This window comes from Diachasma alloeum, unplaced genomic scaffold (assembly GCF_001412515.2).
Source record: "Diachasma alloeum isolate Michigan unplaced genomic scaffold, Dall2.0 Dall_scaffold_01029, whole genome shotgun sequence".
Classification (NCBI taxonomy): domain Eukaryota; kingdom Metazoa; phylum Arthropoda; class Insecta; order Hymenoptera; family Braconidae; genus Diachasma; species Diachasma alloeum.
In genome coordinates, this window is record NW_021681141.1 from 40,954 (window position 1) to 62,477 (window position 21,524).

Sequence of the window (21,524 nt, forward strand, 5' to 3'; positions counted from 1 at the left end):
CTGGTTGTAGATGGACTTCTAAATCAACTAAGTGAGGCCGGCTTCCACATCACTGGTTTTGCCGACGATGTGGCAGTTGTTGTGAAAGGCGGATTTCTGAGGGTGCTAACGGACCTGATGGCAACAGCCTTCAATATCATTTCGGACTGGTGCAGGGAAACTGGCCTATCGGTAAATCCAGCCAAAACAACAGTCCTGGTTTTCACCAGAAATTATAGACTGGAAAAGATCCAACCTCTGAAGCTAAATGGCTCGGAGATAAACTACACCAGCAGAGTGAAATATCTGGGTGTCCTCCTGGATAATAAACTCAGCTGGAAAGAACATATCTGTACACAGAGAAATAAAGTGTTTGCCTCTATGTGGGCGTGCAGAAGAGCTGTGGGCAGGACATGGGGACTCAATCCTAAAATGATGCTCTGGCTCTACCAAATGGTTCTACTTCCAAGACTGTTGTACGCTGCGGCCGTCTGGTGGCCGAGGGTGAGTAAGACGGAAACAGGGAACCTGTTGAAAAGCCTACAGGAAACCTTCCTGAGGCCTGCAAAAGGAGCCATGAAATCGACACCTACCGAGGCGGTAGAAATAGCACTCAGTATCCCACCCCTCGACCTTAGAGTTATGAGTTGTGCTACCACAACTGCATATAGACTAAGGTGTCAACAAGAATGGAAGATGACGGGCCAAGGCCATACAAGACTTAACCTAATCAATGATCGACCCTTCATAGGTAAGACGGATAGAATTCCTAGGAAGTATCAGATCAGGAAAACTTTCAGAACGAGTATACCACTCAGACAGGAGTGGTTAAACTCGGAACTTCAACCAGGACCAAGAGAAGACTACTGGTTTACAAACGGCTCTGGCTTCAATGAAAGTTTTGAGGCAGGCATCTACCGTCTGAAAGATGACTTTGGAGAGAGTTTTCCACTGGGCCACCATTCAACCGTCTTTCAAGCATAAATGCTGGGCATACTTAAGTGTGCAGAGTATCTGAATGCGAGAGACAAACAGGGTGAAAATATTCATCTGCAGTGACAGCCAGGTGGCGATTCACGCCCTGGAAAAACCCACTACAGAGTCACAGGTGGTGTGGGAATGCATGCAGGCATTGGACACACTGAGTAAAAACAATCAGGTTACCGTAACCTGGGTACCAGGCCACCATAGGATTCTGGGTAATGAAGTGGCAGATAAGCTGGCCAAGGAGGATACAGAAAGGGTGCCCGCACACGGCCTGCTTGGCATGCCCTTCGCAGTGGGAAAAACTCTTATTAAAGAACATTTCCGGCGAGATCATGTCAGGCATTGGGAGAAAGTTGTGACCTGCAGACAAGCGAAACTGCTTATGAGGGGGCAATTAAGAGATAGAACCAGAAAGCTTCTGGAGATGCACAGAGGGTATCTGAGGGTGGCAATGGGGTTCCTCACGGGTCATACAGCTCGCAGAGCTCATCTGTTCAAGATGAAACTTGCAGAACAAGAAGACTGTAGACTGTGCGGAAGCGATAAGGAGGGCGTTATCCACATTTTACGTGAATGCCCCCTATTAGCACTCCGTCGCTATAAAATCTGGGGCCAGGCTTTCCTGGAACCAGAGGACTTACAACAAGCATCTGTCACCAGCCTTATTAGCCTAGTGAGAAACAGGGCTGTGTGACTGACCGAAACTAAGGTGGTTGTTACAAAAGATCGTATGATTCAGGTGGTTCTGGGTACTTTAAGTGACCAGCCGCGCATATTCTAATTCTAATTCTACAAAGGTTAAGGGATGAAACGGGGGTTGATGGAAGGGGAATTTAATTCTCCATCGAACAGCATCGGTTTCATTCCTTAATGTTAATTAGGCGGGGAGAGACGATTCTTTAAGTAGCGAGCGAGTTATCGGGAGTCACTGTGCCGAAAGACCATTAGGTTTTTCACTGCGCCGTGAATTTTGTCGCAGTTTTTATTTTTTTATTCCAGAGATTAAGGGATGAAACAGGGGTTGCTAGATGAGGAATTTAATTCTCCATCGAACAGCATTAGTTTCATTCCTTAATGTTAATTAGGAGGGGAGAGATGATTTTTTAATTGGCGGGCGAGTTATCCATTAAGTTTCTCATAGCGCCGTAAATTGCGTCNCGATTTTTTGATTAGCGGGCGAGTTATCGGGAGTCACTGCGCCGAGAGAGTATTAGGTTTTTCATTCACTGAGAGAAAAAATTACCTCTGCCGAAATAGTATATTTCGATACGAGTGAGACAGAATTTTCACGAGTGTGAAGTTGGCGGCCCGAGGCGAAGATGAGGACTGCCAATCACACGAGCTGAAAATTCCTGTCTCACATGTGTCGAACAATAGTTTTTGACAGTGCTGTTACGTTCAGCGAGTGGCGAACTGTGCCTTTTTTCGTTTACGAGTAAACGAAAAGGCACTTTTCGACACGAAGTGAATGTAGCAGTAGTGTCAAAAAGATAAATGTTCACCTGTACAAAATTTTCTGGTCTCAAGATTATTATTCCCCACGAGAAAATATTCTGCAGCAAAAAATTTATTCTTTCCACTTGAAAATCTGACAGGGGCATATGAATACATATTCTTTCGAGTAGAATAACAAGATTCAAATATCATGATAATAATCTGTTTGACTGCAAACCAAAAAATTTTCCCTGAAGCAAAAGTTTGAGCTGACAGAAAAAACATTCTTTCAGCAAAAATACGACTGTATAATCTCTACTGCGACTTTCTCTATCATTTCCAATATTACTCATTTGTTTCCCCGCCATTGATAGTTATTGAGTGAGAAATCAAAGTCTAGTTCTGAGATCACAAACGGATAAGTTTGAGAAGATCAAACCTCTGATTCACAGAAAATTTCGAAACCTTTTACGAAGCTTTTTTGTAATCAGCGGAATAGTGTACTTCTTTTCCGCTTGACTTGTGTACGTGAAAAAAAAAACAGATTTTGAGGCGACAAATTATTTATCTATTTAGATCAAACTATACGTTGACTCCACGTATCTTATATTATTAGACGAAGTTATTTCGATATTTTTGAGCGGAATAAATATATTTTCGGCAGAGGTAATTTTTTCTCTCAGTGTTGCACCGTGACTTTCGTCGCAGTTTTTATTTTTTGATTACAGAGATTAAGGGATGAAACGGGGGTTGCCGTACGGGGAATTTAATTCTCCATCGAACAGCGTTGGTTCCATTCCTTAATATTAATTAGGAGGGGAGAGACGATTTTTTAATTGGCGGGCGAGTTATCCATTAAGTTTTTCATAGCGCCGTAAATTGCGTCGCAGTTTTTAATTTTTTATTACAGAGATTAAGGGATGAAACGGGGGTTGCTGTATGGGGAATTTAATTCTCCATCGAACAGCATTGGTTTCATTCTTTAATGTTAATTAGGAGGGGAGAGACGATTTTCTAATTGGCGGGCGAATTATTGGGGTGGCACTCTGCGCCGAGAAACCATTGGGTTTCTCATGGCACGGTGACTTTCGTCGCAGTTTTAATTTTATTATAACAAAGATTAAGGGATGAAACGGGGGTTGATAGATGAGGAATCTAATTCTCCATCGAAAAGTCCTCGTCTCATCCCTTAATATTAATTAGCGGGCGAATGAATCAACGGAAAAACATAAAGTAAACATTGAGGACAAGGAGGACACAAACCCCCCTTCGAACCTACCCCTGTGACAGCGGGACTGCTATAGGGCTTCTAGCAGATGTTTTCCCTGCCCAGGATACCCCCACTCTACGTAATTCCCACTCATATGCTTGTCCCCCACTCCAAAAATTCATGGATATTCTTCTTCTGGCCCTACTGCCAAGTTACCGGCACAGGCAGCTCGCCCAGCCGTTAGAATCGACCGTGGCGCCCCACCTCTGTTGGGGTCTCATTTATTCTGGCTGCGAATCCTCTCAACTTGACCGACCCCGTTGGGATATCGACACTGCCGCCATCTCCCGGCATTCCCCCTACGAGTCTTGTTTTATCATTATATACACTCACATTAATTTCAATCAATTGATAGAAAACAATGTTATAAACAGTGCAAATATAAACTAATAATTCGTCTATCCACGTTTATTGTGTTTTCAGATATCATTTCCCCCTTTTTAGCTCCAGAAAATGACAATCCTATTAGCCACGCAACAGCCACGCAAGTACCGTGGCTCCTGGATCACCAGGGTGGAGAAGTTTTTTCGAAAAAGAGTCGACGAAAGCATTAACTTATATATACCTAGCGATCTGACATGTTCATCAATTTAAGTGGTATCAAAACTATTATATTCTCCTTATTTCAATTTGACAATGGAGTTACGTTATCCATTGAGTAAAAATGTATGATACAGGAGTAAGTGGTGAGTTTCATATGTGATTTCCATAATTATAGCCGTTAATGTCGTAAAGGGTTATTTAGGATTGCAATAACGATTAAACACAGTTTTATTATCGTAAATATAATTAAGTTTTATTCACCAACGTAACGCGACAACGGTCGAGGCACAAGTGGTACATAGTACGAGTATATCTCAGAAGCGCAACGGCGCCGTGGCGACACAGTCAGCCACACTGTCGGTAACAAGGAGACTGGCGGAGGGCGCCACATTCAGCACTCCCTCCCGCCATAGACAGTATCCTTGAGTCCTCTCCAGTCTTCTTCTCTCCTGGTAATATATTCTCGTTCATCACAAAGTTTCTTATTCGGTAACTTTATCTCGCCTCAGTATTCTCGCCAGGTAATTTCGTCAGTTTAATCTCATTAGTTTTTCCATCTCGCCAATTTTATCTCTCCAAGAAGGTCTCGCCAAATTAGTTATTTCCTAGACAAACAGAAAGAAAATAATTTAAATATTTACTTTCATTATTAGGTCCATCAACCGCTTGTGTGTTTCAAACGTCAATGGTTTGGTGAAACATCAGCTAGCTGATCCCGTGAGCCAATCCAAATGATTTTTATATAATTCTTTTTAACACATACCTTTACATAATGTCATTTGTTCTCTACAATGTGTCTCAATTTCATTCCTCCATTTATTTCTGCACTAATAATAGCAGATTTATTATCACACCTTAAGACCATTGGAACAGGGGGATCAACCAGTATCAGTTTCAAAGAGTTGTGCAACGACATCATTTCTCGACTCGCCTCGCTCATTGCAACATACTCAGCTTCACACGTAGAAAGTGCTACTGTAGTTTGTTTGTGAGTTCGCCAAATGATCGTATCACCAAACAGTCTAATCACAAATCCATAAGTTGTGATTGAATCTTTACAATCAGAAAAACTCGTATCAGAATAACCCTGAATGTCATTGGTCTCGCCTGAATATCTCAGACCCAAGCCCGTAGTACCTCTCAGATACCGAAAAATTCTTTTTACCATTTCCCAATCACTTTCTTTAGGATTTACTTGATGTCTGCTTATCACATTGACTGCATATGCAATGTCTGGTCTCGTAGCACCAGCCAAATACAAAAACTACCTACGGCCTCTCTATAAGGAACGTTTGCTTTTGTTCCTGTCCTTTCCAAAGTCCCATTATCATATTCTGTTTCTCTTAATTTTCTCTCATTATTAGCTACTTGAGAAGTATTCATTGATGTACATTGTGGATGTGCTTTATCAAAGCCAAACCTACTTAATATCTTTTGAATATATTTTTTCTGACTTAATTTAATAATCGGATTTTCTCTGTCCCGCCTAATAGTCATGCTCAAGAATTCCTTGGGCTCTTCCAGGACTGTCATTTCAAATTCGCTACATAGATTACTCTTTACTTCAGCCAATTTATCGTTATCATTACTTGCCAACATATCATCTACATAAAGTAGCAGAAGCAAGAACTTGTCTTCATCTCGTCAAGTGAATAAACAAGGTTCTAAATCCGAGTTCTGCAGACCCATACTCAAAACTACTTCAGTGAATTTTACATTCCACCGTTTGGGACTGATACGATGACCATAAAGTGCTAACAAAATGTGTAATTTGCACACATTTTCTTGCCTATCTTTTTCAGTATGTTTAGTTCCTTCTGGAATTTCCATGTAAATTTCCTCATCTATCACACCATTGAAGAAAGCAGTTTTAACATCTAGCTGACACACCTCTAGATTCTATTTGTTTATAATTAATATAACTATTCTCACTAAAGGTAAACGAGCTACTGGAGCATAAGTTGCCCTTAATTCATAAATGTTCTTATCCTTGAAACCTCTGATTACTAGTTTCACCTTGAATCTTATTTTTCGATTTGCCTCATTTTTACACTTAAAAACCCATTTTGAATCAATGACATTTAATCTTTTTCCATTCATCATACTTAGAGGTCTTTTAACAATTTTCCATACTTGATTCTTTTCTAACGAGTTCAATTCTTCATCAACCGCATTTAACCAAGAATCTTTATTTTTACTATTTATAGCTTCTCGATAATTTGAGGGATCTTCATTTATGCTTGATAAAAGTGCATGATACGCTTCATCTTCCTTTTGTGCTAAATCTATCTCGCCTATATTACTGATAAGACTAGTGAAGAAAACATTTCCTTTCACGTTCTCATCAATTTCCAACTCTGAAAAGCTATTATCATTTATTGTTTTATCTTTTATATCAACTGTCTTCACTTTCTTGGTAATGTTTTGTTCTGAAACTTCTTTCCTTGGTCTACCTCTTTTGCGTTTTATCTCTCCCTCCGGTTTTGAAGAATCCTCGGCCTCACCTCGATTCTTTTCGAACTCAACAAACCATTCATCTTTATTCTCCATTTCTCCATAGTCTGGGAAATCTTTGATACCGTTTCCCTTGTATTTATCCCCATACACTAATTTTTCATTGAATTTAACATGTCTACTTTCATAATATTTGCCTAGCTCTGGCTTTAAGAGTTCATACCCTGTTGGAGTATATCCAACCAAGACCATACCTATACCTCGAGGTCCAAACTTTGGGCCAGCATTTCTAGCAATTTTTACATAACTTAAACTACCGAATCTTTTGATTTGATTAATATCAAAGCTGTGATCAGGAGCGAATCTTTCTAAAGGAGTTATCATATTGTTTGATTTATGTGGAGTCCTATTGTAAGCGTAAACTGCAGCAGTTAAGCCCAGATCCCACATGCCCTTTGGCAGTCTCGAGTCAAACATATAACATCTCACCTTTTTCTGGATAGTTTGATTAAATCTCTCAGCGACACCATTGTGTTCAGGTGTATCAGGGGAAGCTAACTGTAATTCCGCCCCTAGACCCTTAAGAACTTCAACTGTATGCCCGCCTGTATACTGTTCCCTGATCTGATCTAAGATAACACACTTTCGCGTCATAACCCAGTAAATTACGCGCACTTCTGATGAACATCTCAAGACAACGTCCTGATTCACTTTTCGCCTTCATTGGATAAGCCATAGCGAATCTTGAGAAGTCATCGATGAACACAGAAATAAATCTGTATCCCTTAGGATGAGAAATTGGAGTAATGGCCCCATCACATTGGGAATGACCATTTATGAAATTTAGACGTTAAGCACATCTCACAATCTCTAATGAATTCATCATCAAATTTTACTGCATTTAATTCTTTATTATCTGGGAATTTCTTTTGTAATGCCTTGAGGTAACTCGTTGAGGCATGTCCAAATCTACAATGCCACAACATGACATTCTGATTCTTCAAATAGCTATCTTTATCAATTGAAAGTTTTGGAAAAACTTCTACTGAATCATCCCATGGTAATTCATCAACATCTTGCAATTTCCTGTCCCAAATGGTGTAATCAAAATTTGATTGTTCATAGGGAATCTTTTCTTTAGTAATTATTTTTTCAAGTTTTCACTCGCTTTTTCATTTTGCTTTTCTTCCTTTGCCTTTTCTTCAATTTCATTTTCTTCCTCATTACTCTTATCAATTTCGTCTGTTTTCTCACTTGTTTCATTCTGTAAATTTGCTGTGACACTTCTGGTAAGATATCTTTTCACCTCATTCTCACCCCCAGTGATATCAGCAACATTTGCTACTATTCGCCTGTTTATTTGCTTGAAAGAATTCTCACTGATAGAGTTTGACTTTACTATTTCTAAATCGATTATCCAGTAAGGTTTTCTATAAATTCCCGAGATGAAAAGTTCATTCGACAATGGATCAACTATATCAATTTTCTTGTCATCTAAGGAGATTGCTAATGCCATTTCGGCGAATTTCCTTAATGATAGTAGATTTGCTTTAAGAGCTTCTGCAAAAATAACTTTGTCAATTTCTAGTAATTTACCACTCGCCAGTTCAATTTCTATTTTTCCTGCTCCCTCCGTTTCTAAGTCCGCTGACTCATTTTTATTCGCACACCTAATTACTCAACAATCTAATTCATTGAATATTTTAAATATAATCCTAGAATTTGTTAACTGCTCGGTCGCGCCTGAATCTGCCAGAAAGTCTGTCAGAAACTTATTTCCATTTGTTTGTTGACTATCTGCATAAAATATCTACAAAGCTAAGGGGAGTGGTAATTATTTAATTAATTAATTACTATCGAAAATGTTTGCAAAATCACCTACATGTCTCATCAGTATTTTAACCCTAAATGTTAGTTCACAAATATTTTCAGAAAAAAAGGAGATTAATTCACGAAAAAAAAATTCAATTTTTTTTGTTAATAAGAGATATCTAGACGTTTCTATGAACTGCGAAATAATAGAATTGCACTATTCGACTGTTACTTTATACAGTCGACACGGTATTCAACTGATAATTTTTGATAATTCCACTGCTAATTTTTCATGTTGATATATATATGGCCGATTCTCCCCAATATCGTCCTGGTTTTCAGGGTCAAATTTGGGATTGGGCTAAATTTTTAGCCTCGTAACTCTGTTAATAGTGGAGAATCTTCAGATGGAAGTTTTTTTCTATTTCCTTTTCAAGTAAATCTGACGGCTACAGTTACAATTTTACAAAAAATATTACATAAGATTACTTAAGATCACTTTTTTCCTCGAAATTATGCGTAAATTTATTGTTCCACCACATCGAATTGAAAATAAATTTCTTCCTTCGAAAGAACATGTTTTTTCACGCATTTACCTAAAATTTTAAATTTTACTCGTGCTTCGCACTCGTGATTGGTTAATCTTAAAAACTTGACTCCTTCGTTTGTTTGTAACGAACCTATTGGGAAATACCTAACAATTTTAAAGCTCTTGTGGTACTATATACGATAATTTGGGTGTTACGACAACCTGTCAATATCCATTTTTCAGCTACTGCCACTGAGGCTACCCAGTCGTCGTGGAGGAGGCAGTTCTGGGGCTCTGGGGGTGGGTGTTTCTCTAGGTATTCGATGAGGATAACGTCCTCGGTGGAGAGACCACGGTCGCTTATATGAGTTGAGAGGGGCGAGCGAAGAAACTCGGAGGAAACGAGAAAGTCGAAGGAGATTGAAGCGGAGAGATTGACGGTTTCTCGAAGGAGAGTGTTCAAGAGCGTGTTTAAGTCCTCTGGAGTGATGGGAGCAGGAACTGAGAGAGGATAGTCTGGAACTGCATAGCTGGAATGTTAATAATAATGTGTAGTTTTAACGGTTTACAAGAATTTTTTCGATCAGCATCTATTTAATTTTCATAGGAAATTCGATAAATACAAAAGTTATTGTGAAAATTTGGATTCTGTATAAGTTCAGGGGTGATGAGAGTAAAATGGGCCGGTTTTAATCATCAATAACTCAACATCTACTACGTAAAATTCAATTTTGTTTTCTTCCATTCTGCAGCTATTGTTTGGGCTGTAAAATAAGATCTGATTTATTCTGATCGGAAAATTTCGTCAGGACATATTGATGATTTAAGAAAATCCATTTTTCCTCACCATCTCCTACGATACTTTTCTTCAAAGATTATTTTTAAGTTTCAAGCATTGAAAAGACTATTCACTCCATAAAACAGAAAAAATCTACTGATAATTTGAAGTTTTGCAATCAAATCTAGAAAAGACTAGAATGAAGCGTTGATAATAAGTGGAAGTGAATTAAATTCCGGAACGAGTCCCGAGGATTCTCAAAAATAGGCGAGTTTATAACCTCGCAATTAAATAAAACGTCAAATTCTTTACTTACCATTCCTGCTTAGTGATGAATCTGATCTGCAACTGTGGCACATCGCTACTAGTACTGGTTCCAGCCATTCTGTGTCGAAATCTTCGAATAATTATCAACAAATAACTAATGCACTCTCAACATTCCTGCCAATTCCTGCCTAGAGTAAGAAACCATGGGAACACGCGGTTCTTTCTTTGGTCCTGTATATATACTTAGAGAGATTGCCAGCAGAGGACTCTGACAATAGAAACGTCAAGTTGTTTTCCATATATTATCTGCAAGGGGTAATACGGGAAAAATTCCAAATTTATCGACGCTTTAGTTAAGGTGTTTCATCTGAAAAGTAAAAATCTCTCTATGTTATGGAAAATCGACCTCTGGTGATAAAAATTTGGTACTCGAAATTAAGACACCGAAATTAAGACATAAGGAAAAATTGTCAAACGGAACATTGTCAAATGAGAATGCGAAGGGGGCGCCATCCGGTAGTGACGCCACGGAGTATGATTTTTGGGGTAAAGAAGAGTTTTCAAGTTCGAATTGTATAGATAAATTCAAAATAATATTTAGTTTAAGATTATCAATTAGGGAGATATCTCAAGCACATTGAATTATACGGTATCATAGGGGCAAAATGGATATTTTCTGACCTAATTCCATTTTTTAGGGGTAAAATGGGTCTTTTCTGTACTCCTACGATTACATGGGGGCAAAATGGGTTTTTTGTGTACTCCTACGATTTAATGGGGGTAAAATGGGTATTTACTGACCACATACGATTTCATGGGGGCAAAATGGGTATTTACTGACCTCATACGATTTCATGGGGAAAAATGGGTTTTTCGTGAACTCATACGATTTCTTAGGGGTTAAATAGGTATTCTGCGAACTTTTACGATTTCATGGGGGCTAAATGGGTATTTTCTGACCCCATAAGATTTCATTGGGGCAAAATGGGTATTCTGTGAACTTTTACGATTTCATTGGGGTAAAATGGGTATTTTCTGACCTCGTACGATTTCATAGGGGCAAAATTTGTTTTTCGTGAACTCATACGATTTCATGGGGGTAAAATGGATTGCGTATAGAATTTATATAGGATTTTCGCATATGATATTCGGATATTTTGATACGGATATTTTGAATACAAATTATTTCTATACGATTTCTATAGGTTTGATCCTATGCGACACACTGCCTCATGTATATAAATAGTTCCTATGGAGATGCACCATTTCTCTACGTTTTTCTCTGGAGTGTTTACATATCTTTCGGACGAAAACAAAAAATTACGTCAGGATTTATATATAGAAATACATCGTATAGAAAATATTCCTACACAAATATCCGATCATTATGTACGTAAATTCTATAGGGTTTTATACGCAATCCGTAAAGAAAATTTTCATATAATTAATAAGTTAATAAGATGAAGGTATTTATAAATAGATAATTACAGCTGATAAAGAACTTCTGTATGAAGTGTGGAGACTCCTAATTAGACAACATCTAATCGAAGGAAACCATGAGGGAGAAGTAGTCTACCTGGCAATAATAGACGATAAAGTACATGTACCTCCAGACGAAGGAACTGGATATATCCATATCCGTTACATATATGTAACGGGCGAGACATCAGGCATATGTGTAAATAGGCGAGCATACTATACACATTAGAAATGCGCAATATTAAGACGTCAAATTACTTGAGAAATATTTAAATCAATATTTCGCAAGCATAAAAGACTCGAGTGGGTTTGGAGGAGGTCTTATGTTTAGATTTTCTGAAGAGCACATTCATTCTGAATTCGATTTGTTTATGTTTAGCAAGTCGAGTTTGGGATTTCGGACCTGAATAAAAAAATGTAACCAGATACAATAATCCTAAATTTTCGGTTTCTTTAAATTAGATAAGAGAGATTTCTTAGAGGATCAATGAAGATGTCTAACTGTGTTAGAATCTGCATTGTTGGCTGAACAAAAGCCAATGTATCTACTAGGTTACGGTTCGAAGAGTCAAGTGTCAAGAACAGCTGTGATCGAGAATGGGTCAAGTGAGATGAGTGAAGATTTGGTAAATACAGAGGCGAGGGCCACAGGCGAATCCCAGTCAAGCGAATTGACTGGAGGCGAGACGAAGAGTGGCGAGTTGAATAGCGGCGAGTTAAANCTTTACTTGGACCATATGTCTTACCTCTCATTGGTCTTTACTTGGACCATATGTCTCACCTCTCATTGGTCTTTTCGTTCCTCTATTGTTACTTCTATATTGATCTTGATAATTATTTCGATAATTATTTTTTGAATTAGAATTGTACCTTGGAGTCTGTTTAGAGTATCCTGAGCCACTTGGTGTATTGTCATTGTGGGGTACATTTAGGCAATCTCTCGCCTTGTGATTCCCAAACTGGTTGCATCTGTAGCACAAGTATCCTTTCCCTTTATTGGGATAGTCTGGTCCCTTGTGTCCATATGCCTGACAAGCAAAACACCTTGGCCCCTTGTGCTGTGCAAAATTAGCAGTTTTAATATCAGAATCTGAGAGCTCACTTTTCATAGTAGCTTCTTCTTCTAATANGTATCTCATATTATAGAGATCTTGTCTCACCGAGTGTGAAGTTATATTAAACTCAGCCATTTTCAATTCTTTCAGTTTCTTCAATATTTCTTTTGGATCTTGTAATTTGACAACTTTAGGGTGATAACTTCTGTCCAAATGATTGATCAGAATTTCTCTAACTTTGTGCTTCTATTCTGCAAGAGTTTCCTCGTCCACAGTAACCAGAATGCTATCATTAATGATGTGTAAAAGTTTATTAGTTTTAATTTCTGACGAGAAATAATCATAGAAGTGTTCATACTTCATTTTACTGTCCATTTTGTAATATCTTTTGAAACTCATTCCCTTGTTAAGCAATTCAATTTGTAACTTATTGGTTACCTCGCCAGCTAATTGACTCAAAGGATTTAGATTGTTTACTTGACTTGACTTTGTCTGATTAATTTCATTGATCTGTTTATTGACTATTGAACTAATTTGACGTTCTTGATTTGTATGCTCATCTGAGATCACTCCTCCAATTTTGTCATTGTGCTTTTTGTCCAATGCACTCAACAGCTCCTGTACTTCCCTTTTGTCTTGTGCTCTCGCCTCAGCATACAGTCTCACTTGGTTTCTATTCTCTGTTAACCTTCATACAGTGCTTTTGTTGAAGTTATATTTGAGCTACATAGCTTTTCACCATGCTCTTCAACTCAGCCAACTGTGTCTACAGAGACTGTTTTGATAGTCTTGTTGCCGTTAGGCTCAACTAATTCATCGTCTAGATTAGAATTTACCAATTTCAATTTAATATTTACTTTATTATCTGCTGTAATCTTGGATTTCAGTTTGATTTGGTGAGTTTTGTCAACATCAATATTACCTGTGGTTATTTCGCCTCCACTTTTCTCGCCGCCATTTAACTCGCCGCTATTCAACTCGCCACTCTTCGTCTCGCCTCCAGTCAATTCGCTTGACTGGGATTCGCCTGTGGCCCTCGCCTCTGTATTTACCAAATCTTCACTCATCTCACTTGACCCATTCTCGATCACAGCTGTTCTTGACACTTGACTCTTCGAACCGTAACCTAGTAGATACATTGGCTTTTGTTCAGCCAACAATGCAGATTCTAACACAGTTAGACATCTTCATTGATCCTCTAAGAAATCTCTCTTATCTAATTTAAAGAAACCGAAAATTTAGGATTATTGTATCTGGTTACATTTTTTTATTCAGGTCCGAAATCCCAAACTCGACTTGCTAAACATAAACAAATCGAATTCAGAATGAATGTGCTCTTCAGAAAATCTAAACATAAGACCTCCTCCAAACCCACTCGAGTCTTTTATGCTTGCGAAATATTGATTTAAATATTTCTCAAGTAATTTGACGTCTTAATATTGCGCATTTCTAATGTGTATAGTATGCTCGCCTATTTACACATATGCCTGATGTCTCGCCCGTTACATATATGTAACGGATATGGATATATCCAGTTCCTTCGTCTGGAGGTACATGTACTTTATCGTCTATTATTGCCAGGTAGACTACTTCTCCCTCATGGTTTCCTTCGATTAGATGTTGTCTAATTAGGAGTCTCCACACTTCATACAGAAGTTCTTTATCAGCTGTAATTATCTATTTATAAATACCTTCATCTTATTAACTTATTAATTATATGAAAATTTTCTTTACGGATTGCGTATAAAACCCTATAGAATTTACGTACATAATGATCGGATATTTGTGTAGGAATATTTTCTATACGATGTATTTCTATATATAAATCCTGACGTAATTTTTTGTTTTCGTCCGAAAGATATGTAAACACTCCAGAGAAAAACGTAGAGAAATGGTGCATCTCCATAGGAACTATTTATATACATGAGGCAGTGTGTCGCATAGGATCAAACCTATAGAAATCGTATAGAAATAATTTGTATTCAAAATATCCGTATCAAAATATCCGAATATCATATGCGAAAATCCTATATAAATTCTATACGCAATCCATTTTACCCCCATGAAATCGTATGAGTTCACGAAAAACAAATTTTGCCCCTATGAAATCGTACGAGGTCAGAAAATACCCATTTTACCCCAATGAAATCGTAAAAGTTCACAGAATACCCATTTTGCCCCAATGAAATCTTATGGGGTCAGAAAATACCCATTTAGCCCCCATGAAATCGTAAAAGTTCGCAGAATACCTATTTAACCCCTAAGAAATCGTATGAGTTCACGAAAAACCCATTTTTCCCCATGAAATCGTATGAGGTCAGTAAATACCCATTTTGCCCCCATGAAATCGTATGTGGTCAGTAAATACCCATTTTACCCCCATTAAATCGTAGGAGTACACAAAAAACCCATTTTGCCCCCATGTAATCGTAGGAGTACAGAAAAGACCCATTTTACCCCTAAAAAATGGAATTAGGTCAGAAAATATCCATTTTGCCCCTATGATACCGTATAATTCAATGTGCTTGAGATATCTCCCTAATTGATAATCTTAAACTAAATATTATTTTGAATTTATCTATACAATTCGAACTTGAAAACTCTTCTTTACCCCAAAAATCATACTCCGTGGCGTCACTACCGGATGGCGCCCCCTTCGCATTCTCATTTGACAATGTTCCGTTTGACAATTTTTCCTTATGTCTTAATTTCGGTGTCTTAATTTCGAGTACCAAATTTTTATCACCAGAGGTCGATTTTCCATAACATAGAGAGATTTTTACTTTTCAGATGAAACACCTTAACTAAAGCGTCGATAAATTTGGAATTTTTCCCGTATTACCCCTTGCAGATAATATATGGAAAACAACTTGACGTTTCTATTGTCAGAGTCCTCTGCTGGCAATCTCTCTAAGTATATATACAGGACCAAAGAAAGAACCGCGTGTTCCCATGGTTTCTTACTCTAGGCAGGAATTGGCAGGAATGTTGAGAGTGCATTAGTTATTTGTTGATAATTATTCGAAGATTTCGACACAGAATGGCTGGAACCAGTACTAGTAGCGATGTGCCACAGTTGCAGATCAGATTCATCACTAAGCAGGAATGGTAAGTAAAGAATTTGACGTTTTATTTAATTGCGAGGTTATAAACTCGCCTATTTTTGAGAATCCTCGGGACTCGTTCCGGAATTTAATTCACTTCCACTTATTATCAACGCTTCATTCTAGTCTTTTCTAGATTTGATTGCAAAACTTCAAATTATCAGTAGATTTTTTCTGTTTTATGGAGTGAATAGTCTTTTCAATGCTTGAAACTTAAAAATAATCTTTGAAGAAAAGTATCGTAGGAGATGGTGAGGAAAAATGGATTTTCTTAAATCATCAATATGTCCTGACGAAATTTTCCGATCAGAATAAATCAGATCTTATTTTACAGCCCAAACAATAGCTGCAGAATGGAAGAAAACAAAATTGAATTTTACGTAGTAGATGTTGAGTTATTGATGATTAAAACCGGCCCATTTTACTCTCATCACCCCTGAACTTATACAGAATCCAAATTTTCACAATAACTTTTGTATTTATCGAATTTCCTATGAAAATTAAATAGATGCTGATCGAAAAAATTCTTGTAAACCGTTAAAACTACACATTATTATTAACATTCCAGCTATGCAGTTCCAGACTATCCTCTCTCAGTTCCTGCTCCCATCACTCCAGAGGACTTAAACACGCTCTTGAACACTCTCCTTCGAGAAACCGTCAATCTCTCCGCTTCAATCTCCTTCGACTTTCTCGTTTCCTCCGAGTTTCTTCGCTCGCCCCTCTCAACTCATATAAGCGACCGTGGTCTCTCCACCGAGGACGTTATCCTCATCGAATACCTAGAGAAACACCCACCCCCAGAGCCCCAGAACTGCCTCCTCCACGACGACTGGGTAGCCTCAGTGGCAGTAGCTGAAAAATGGATATTGACAGGTTGTCGTAACACCCAAATTATCGTATATAGTACCACAAGAGCTTTAAAATTGTTAGGTATTTCCCAATAGGTTCGTTACAAACAAACGAAGGAGTCAAGTTTTTAAGATTAACCAATCACGAGTGCGAAGCACGAGTAAAATTTAAAATTTTAGGTAAATGCGTGAAAAAACATGTTCTTTCGAAGGAAGAAATTTATTTTCAATTCGATGTGGTGGAACAATAAATTTACGCATAATTTCGAGGAAAAAAGTGATCTTAAGTAATCTTATGTAATATTTTTTGTAAAATTGTAACTGTAGCCGTCAGATTTACTTGAAAAGGAAATAGAAAAAAACTTCCATCTGAAGATTCTCCACTATTAACAGAGTTACGAGGCTAAAAATTTAGCCCAATCCCAAATTTGACCCTGAAAACCAGGACGATATTGGGGAGAATCGGCCATATATATATCAACATGAAAAATTAGCAGTGGAATTATCAAAAATTATCAGTTGAATACCGTGTCGACTGTATAAAGTAACAGTCGAATAGTGCAATTCTATTATTTCGCAGTTCATAGAAACGTCTAGATATCTCTTATTAACAAAAAAAATTGAATTTTTTTTTCGTGAATTAATCTCCTTTTTTTCTGAAAATATTTGTGAACTAACATTTAGGGTTAAAATACTGATGAGACATGTAGGTGATTTTGCAAACATTTTCGATAGTAATTAATTAATTAAATAATTACCACTCCCCTTAGCTTTGTAGATATTCTTGGAGAAATGGAGGGAAAGTCATCAAAAAAAGGCCTAAATTAAACCACACTTAACTTCAGACGTGTCATTTTTTAAGACGCGCAAAGTATCGCATTGAGACCTGTACAGAAATTGTAATTCTCCTAGTCTAATTACACGATATACTTACCCAAAAAAAACAAAAGGTCTTTTGTAAAAAAAAAAACACTCGACAAGAACGGATGCGTCAGTTGGTCTGTTTACAAAATTGATGAAATCGGGCAAAAGCTGTAGTGCCAAGTACAGATTAATAAAGCCTAAATATTATGACACAACTCATATAAAACTAAAGAAATAATGTAAATCATGAAAATGATATTCAAAATTTGAGATGATAAAAATTCCAAGTCAACCTACTTGGCGAGATTTTATGTAGCTTTAATCGCGAGCCAAGTAGGTTGACTTGAAATTTTTATCATCTCAAATTTTGAATATCATTTTCATGATTTTCATTATTTCTTCAGTTTTATATGAGTTGTGTCATAATATTTAGGCTTTATTAATCTGTACTTGGCACTACAGCTTTTGCCCGATTTCATCAATTTTGTAAACAGACCAACTGACGCATCCGTTCTTGTCGAGTGTTTTTTTTTTTANTTTTGTTTTTTTGGGAGATTTCACATATTTTTGTAAAAACAAGACAGTGTCTTCTACATTTTTTATGTTTGTAAACGGAATAACACCCGTTCTTGACGATTTTGTTTTACTATTTTTTTTTGCTTTTTTAGAAAATTTCGTACATTTTTGTGAATACACCTTTCGATCTCACAAATCACTGTAAAGCGAATAAGGATTCAACTTTTTTTTGCAGAATTTTGTTATGCAAAAAACTTGTTTCCAATTTTTGTGGAGATTTTACCCACTTTACAATTTTTCGTAAGCTGGAGAATAATTTTAGGCCATAAAACGACAATCGTTTTTCTCCCTCTAAACGATTTTTTTACTCATTGCACCCATCTCATCAATGTATATTTTCAATCTTACAACTTGTGTTAAATTCAAGAACTCAGTCTCGATTATGGCCTTTTGTTGTTAGAAATTGTTATTTTCTTTTTTTTAATTTCACATGAAATATCATAGCAGAGGGATTTTTAGTTGAGAGGTTAGATTTTTGTTTTAGTACAACTTATCCCACGAACGTGAATTAATGTTAATCAAAATCATGGTCTCGATGAATATATTTACAATTTTTCACCACTATCACCCATCACTTTCCTGGGAGAATGGTTATTTGGTACACATTTTTGTTAATTGAACGAGAATCATTCCGTGTAATTGACAGAAGACGCCGGTGTTTATGTCGAGTGGCATCGAAACGCGGGTCCGATTCACCAATCCCTTTTGAATGTCGGACTGACGTCATCCAACATATCCAACTCCCAACACCTCACGAGATCGCGAGGTAGAAATTAATGGTATCAACGTTCCCACTAAAATTTGCCTTGAACGTCTTACGATGAGAAAAATGAAGAAAAGACGCACATCAAAATTCTTTAGATCATCATATTTCATTCATTTTAGCATGAAAAAGTGTCATAAAAATTGCAATGGATGGCTCATAGTAACGTTATATGGAAAAAGTATAATTCAAATTGTGCTGCGAATATGCAAATATAACAGGCAGTTGCGCACCCGTTCTTGGGGACGGGACGCAACTGCGTCCCTTGATTGAATTTGCTAAATTGAAATGTTCCAACCCTATCATGCATTGTGCAATCTGGATTTCACATTGTATACTTCAAACTTATAAATGTCGAATTGGTGGCGTACAACAACAAACAAACCGGTATAATTTGAGCGTGTGGAATTCAAGAAAAACAGACTCCACTTGTTCGAATTCAAATTTCCGGGATTTCACGGAATTTTTGCATTCGAGTGGAAGCATTGAAATCGTTCTATTTTTAGATTCTCTAATTTTCCTCGGAAATGATGTAGAATGGTCTGAAACGTAAAAATATAAAGTTTGACACCTGGTGGTCAATTTTTAGAAAATTGAAGAATTAAAGGACTGAAATGATTCCAAAAAATTTGAAATTTTATCTGATTATAGGTATTAATGAGAACTAACTCTGTGCTCGATTTCAGCCCAATCGATGCAGCCGTTTTTGAGAATTCACCATTTGTTTCTAAATCATTATTCGCAAATATCTCAAAAACTACTCAACAGATTTCAATTTTTTTTCAAAATATTTGTCTCGATGTCTGTTATTTCCATACATCAAAATATGCATACCCGTTCATGCAATCCCTGTTAGCACTCTAACTTTTGGAAAAATCGACATGTAAACTGAAAATTTGGTATGAAATTTCCTTTTCGCGCCAGAATGTTTCATATTGAAAATGAGCTAAATCGGATGGTTAGTTTAGGAGATATTCAATTGGGTCTCTAAATCTATTTTCTTGAATATCTCCTAAAGTAATACTCGCAATATCGAAACGGTTAGGAAAAAGGGAAAAAAGTTCGAATAAAAAAGTGAACAAAAAATGGAATTTAAAAAAAGTCAGTGAACATCATGAAAAAAGAACTACAAATTGGAATAAAGAGTAATTATACAAATCAGCATTTGAAAGTAATTTCGGAAAGTAATTTAGGGGTCTCGGAAAGAACGACTTTATCTGGCCAGGTTTTCCATAAACTTAGGTTTTCCCCAAATCTTTAGAAAATGGGATACAGAAGGTTGGAAAGAGTTTGCTGGCGGGGGGAGTGAAAAAGGTACAAAATGCAAAAATGGAAAGAAATATCCGAGAGTGAAAAAAAATTTCTTATGCTGGCGCCATTCGGAAGCATACCATCAATTTATTAATAGCGAACAAAGGATTAAAACATCACTCCGTGACATGCTCACTATCATATGCCCGCTGCCCCCTGTTTCTTTTTAATTGCACATACTTAAACTACATGTCGAGTTGCGTGCAATAAATTAGACATTTGCAAGTTTGAATTGTACCATGTGAAAGTGAGATTATACAACGTGTAATTGGGATGGTACATCACACATTAGTAAAATTCAGTAGGTAAATCGTGTAATTAGAATGTGGAGATTACCCTTTCGGGGAACAAGGTCTTAATGTGAAACATGAGATGTGTCAATAATTAATAGACCATTTTGTCAAGAACATTGTGGGTCGGCATTAAAGTATGCCTCGAGAACCGTTCCTTGTAGAAAATTTAATTTACGCCCTAAACAGACTTGGGAAATTTACTTTCTCAACTCACTATTTCTCAAAAAAAATATTCACTGACAAATCTGTGCGAAATTTTATTATTCACCTCATTCACTTCTAATTGGTTCATAACGAATTATCTCGTTTTTTCCCCGCTCCCAGGTTGCTACGACAATACTCTGCACATTTGGACAGCCAAAGGAAACCACAAGCTAACAATTCCCGGTCATACAGCAGCGGTAAAATCGGTGGCCTGGATTTCCCTGACAGATGAGCTCGGGATGTTCGTAAGTGCTTCACAGGACCAAACGGCAATAATTTGGCAATGGAATATTCACACCAACTCTGTGGAATGTGTTCACGTCTGCAGGGGCCACGAACAAGGCCTTGAATCAGTTGGTGTGAGCACAGATGCTGAACACATGGCAACTGGAGCTTGGGATAACATGCTGAAGGTCTGGGGAACGTCTGAGAATGAATCCGATGAACCTGAAAAGAAAAAGGCAAAGGTTGATAAAGGGAAGACGAGGGTCCCTAAGAGGACAATGAAGGGACACAAAGAGGCGATATCTGGAACGGTTTGGGTGGATAGGAACGAGCTTATTAGCTCTTCTTGGGATCATACTATTAAAGTTTGGGATGCAGAACTAGGAGGAATGAAACATGAAATTGTGGGCAATAAGAGTTTCTTTGATGTTGATTTTTCGAGAATTGGGAGAGTTCTTGTCACAGCCTCTGCTGACAGACATGTTAGGATTTATGATCCTCGTTCTAATGGTGAGTAATTCATTCTTTTGTGTTGAGGGGAGACTACTATGAGTTTCTAAAGTGGCGGGCGATTGGAGTGAGATTTTTCATGCATTCAAGATCGACTATATATATGTCTAAAAACGGATAATTAGTGCAGAAAAATTAATTGCTTATTGCTCGTTTCTCCGCACACGCGATATGAAATTGAAGTTACCTTGGTCAATTTTTCAATTTGTCAAATCGTGAAGGGATGCAGCTTTTAG

At 37.3% G+C, this 21,524-nt stretch overlaps 2 protein-coding genes and 1 long non-coding RNA gene across 4 annotated transcripts; 2 read left to right on the forward strand and 1 right to left on the reverse strand.

The window, feature by feature from the left end:
• Nucleotides 1–4,505: 4,505 nt before the first annotated feature.
• Nucleotides 4,506–10,272, reverse strand: LOC107045624 (ribosome biogenesis protein WDR12 homolog). Of its 2 annotated transcripts, XM_015267948.2 has the most exons (3): nucleotides 10,103–10,272; nucleotides 9,231–9,538; nucleotides 4,506–4,818 (listed from the first exon to the last, which is right to left on the reverse strand). In XM_015267948.2, exons 1-3 carry the CDS (start codon nucleotides 10,168–10,170, stop codon nucleotides 4,808–4,810), a joined length of 387 nt encoding a protein of 128 aa, XP_015123434.1. In that variant the 5' UTR covers nucleotides 10,171–10,272; the 3' UTR covers nucleotides 4,506–4,807. The 2 variants fall into 2 exon arrangements, with proteins under 2 accessions (XP_015123434.1, XP_015123433.1); XM_015267947.2 differs by lacking the exon at nucleotides 4,506–4,818 and having other exon boundaries at nucleotides 8,273–9,538.
• LOC107045626 lies at nucleotides 4,612–9,605 on the forward strand. The gene is made up of 3 exons (XR_001461466.2): nucleotides 4,612–4,734; nucleotides 4,867–4,930; nucleotides 9,252–9,605. It is a non-coding gene; the product is annotated as an uncharacterized LOC107045626 (long non-coding RNA).
• Nucleotides 10,273–15,525: 5,253 nt separating the features above from the next.
• LOC107045623 (ribosome biogenesis protein WDR12 homolog) lies at nucleotides 15,526–21,288 on the forward strand (the record flags this gene model as incomplete). The annotated part of the gene is given in 3 exon segments (XM_015267946.1): nucleotides 15,526–15,695; nucleotides 16,260–16,567; nucleotides 20,674–21,288. Coding segments are annotated over 3 exon segments (991 nt in total), but the record flags the coding sequence as incomplete, so codon positions are not given.
• Between the last annotated feature and the right edge of the window lie 236 nt (nucleotides 21,289–21,524).

What these genes read in the sequence shown, in the direction of transcription:
- LOC107045624 (XM_015267947.2), bottom strand. Translation starts at nt 10,170, where the DNA reads ATGGCTGGAACCAGTACTAGTAGCGATGTGCCACAGTTGCAGATCAGA. An exon ending in TTCATCACTAAGCAGGAATG is followed by an intron (nt 9,539 to 10,102) that starts GTAAGTAAAGAA and finishes TTAACATTCCAG; the next exon opens with CTATGCAGTTCCAGACTATC.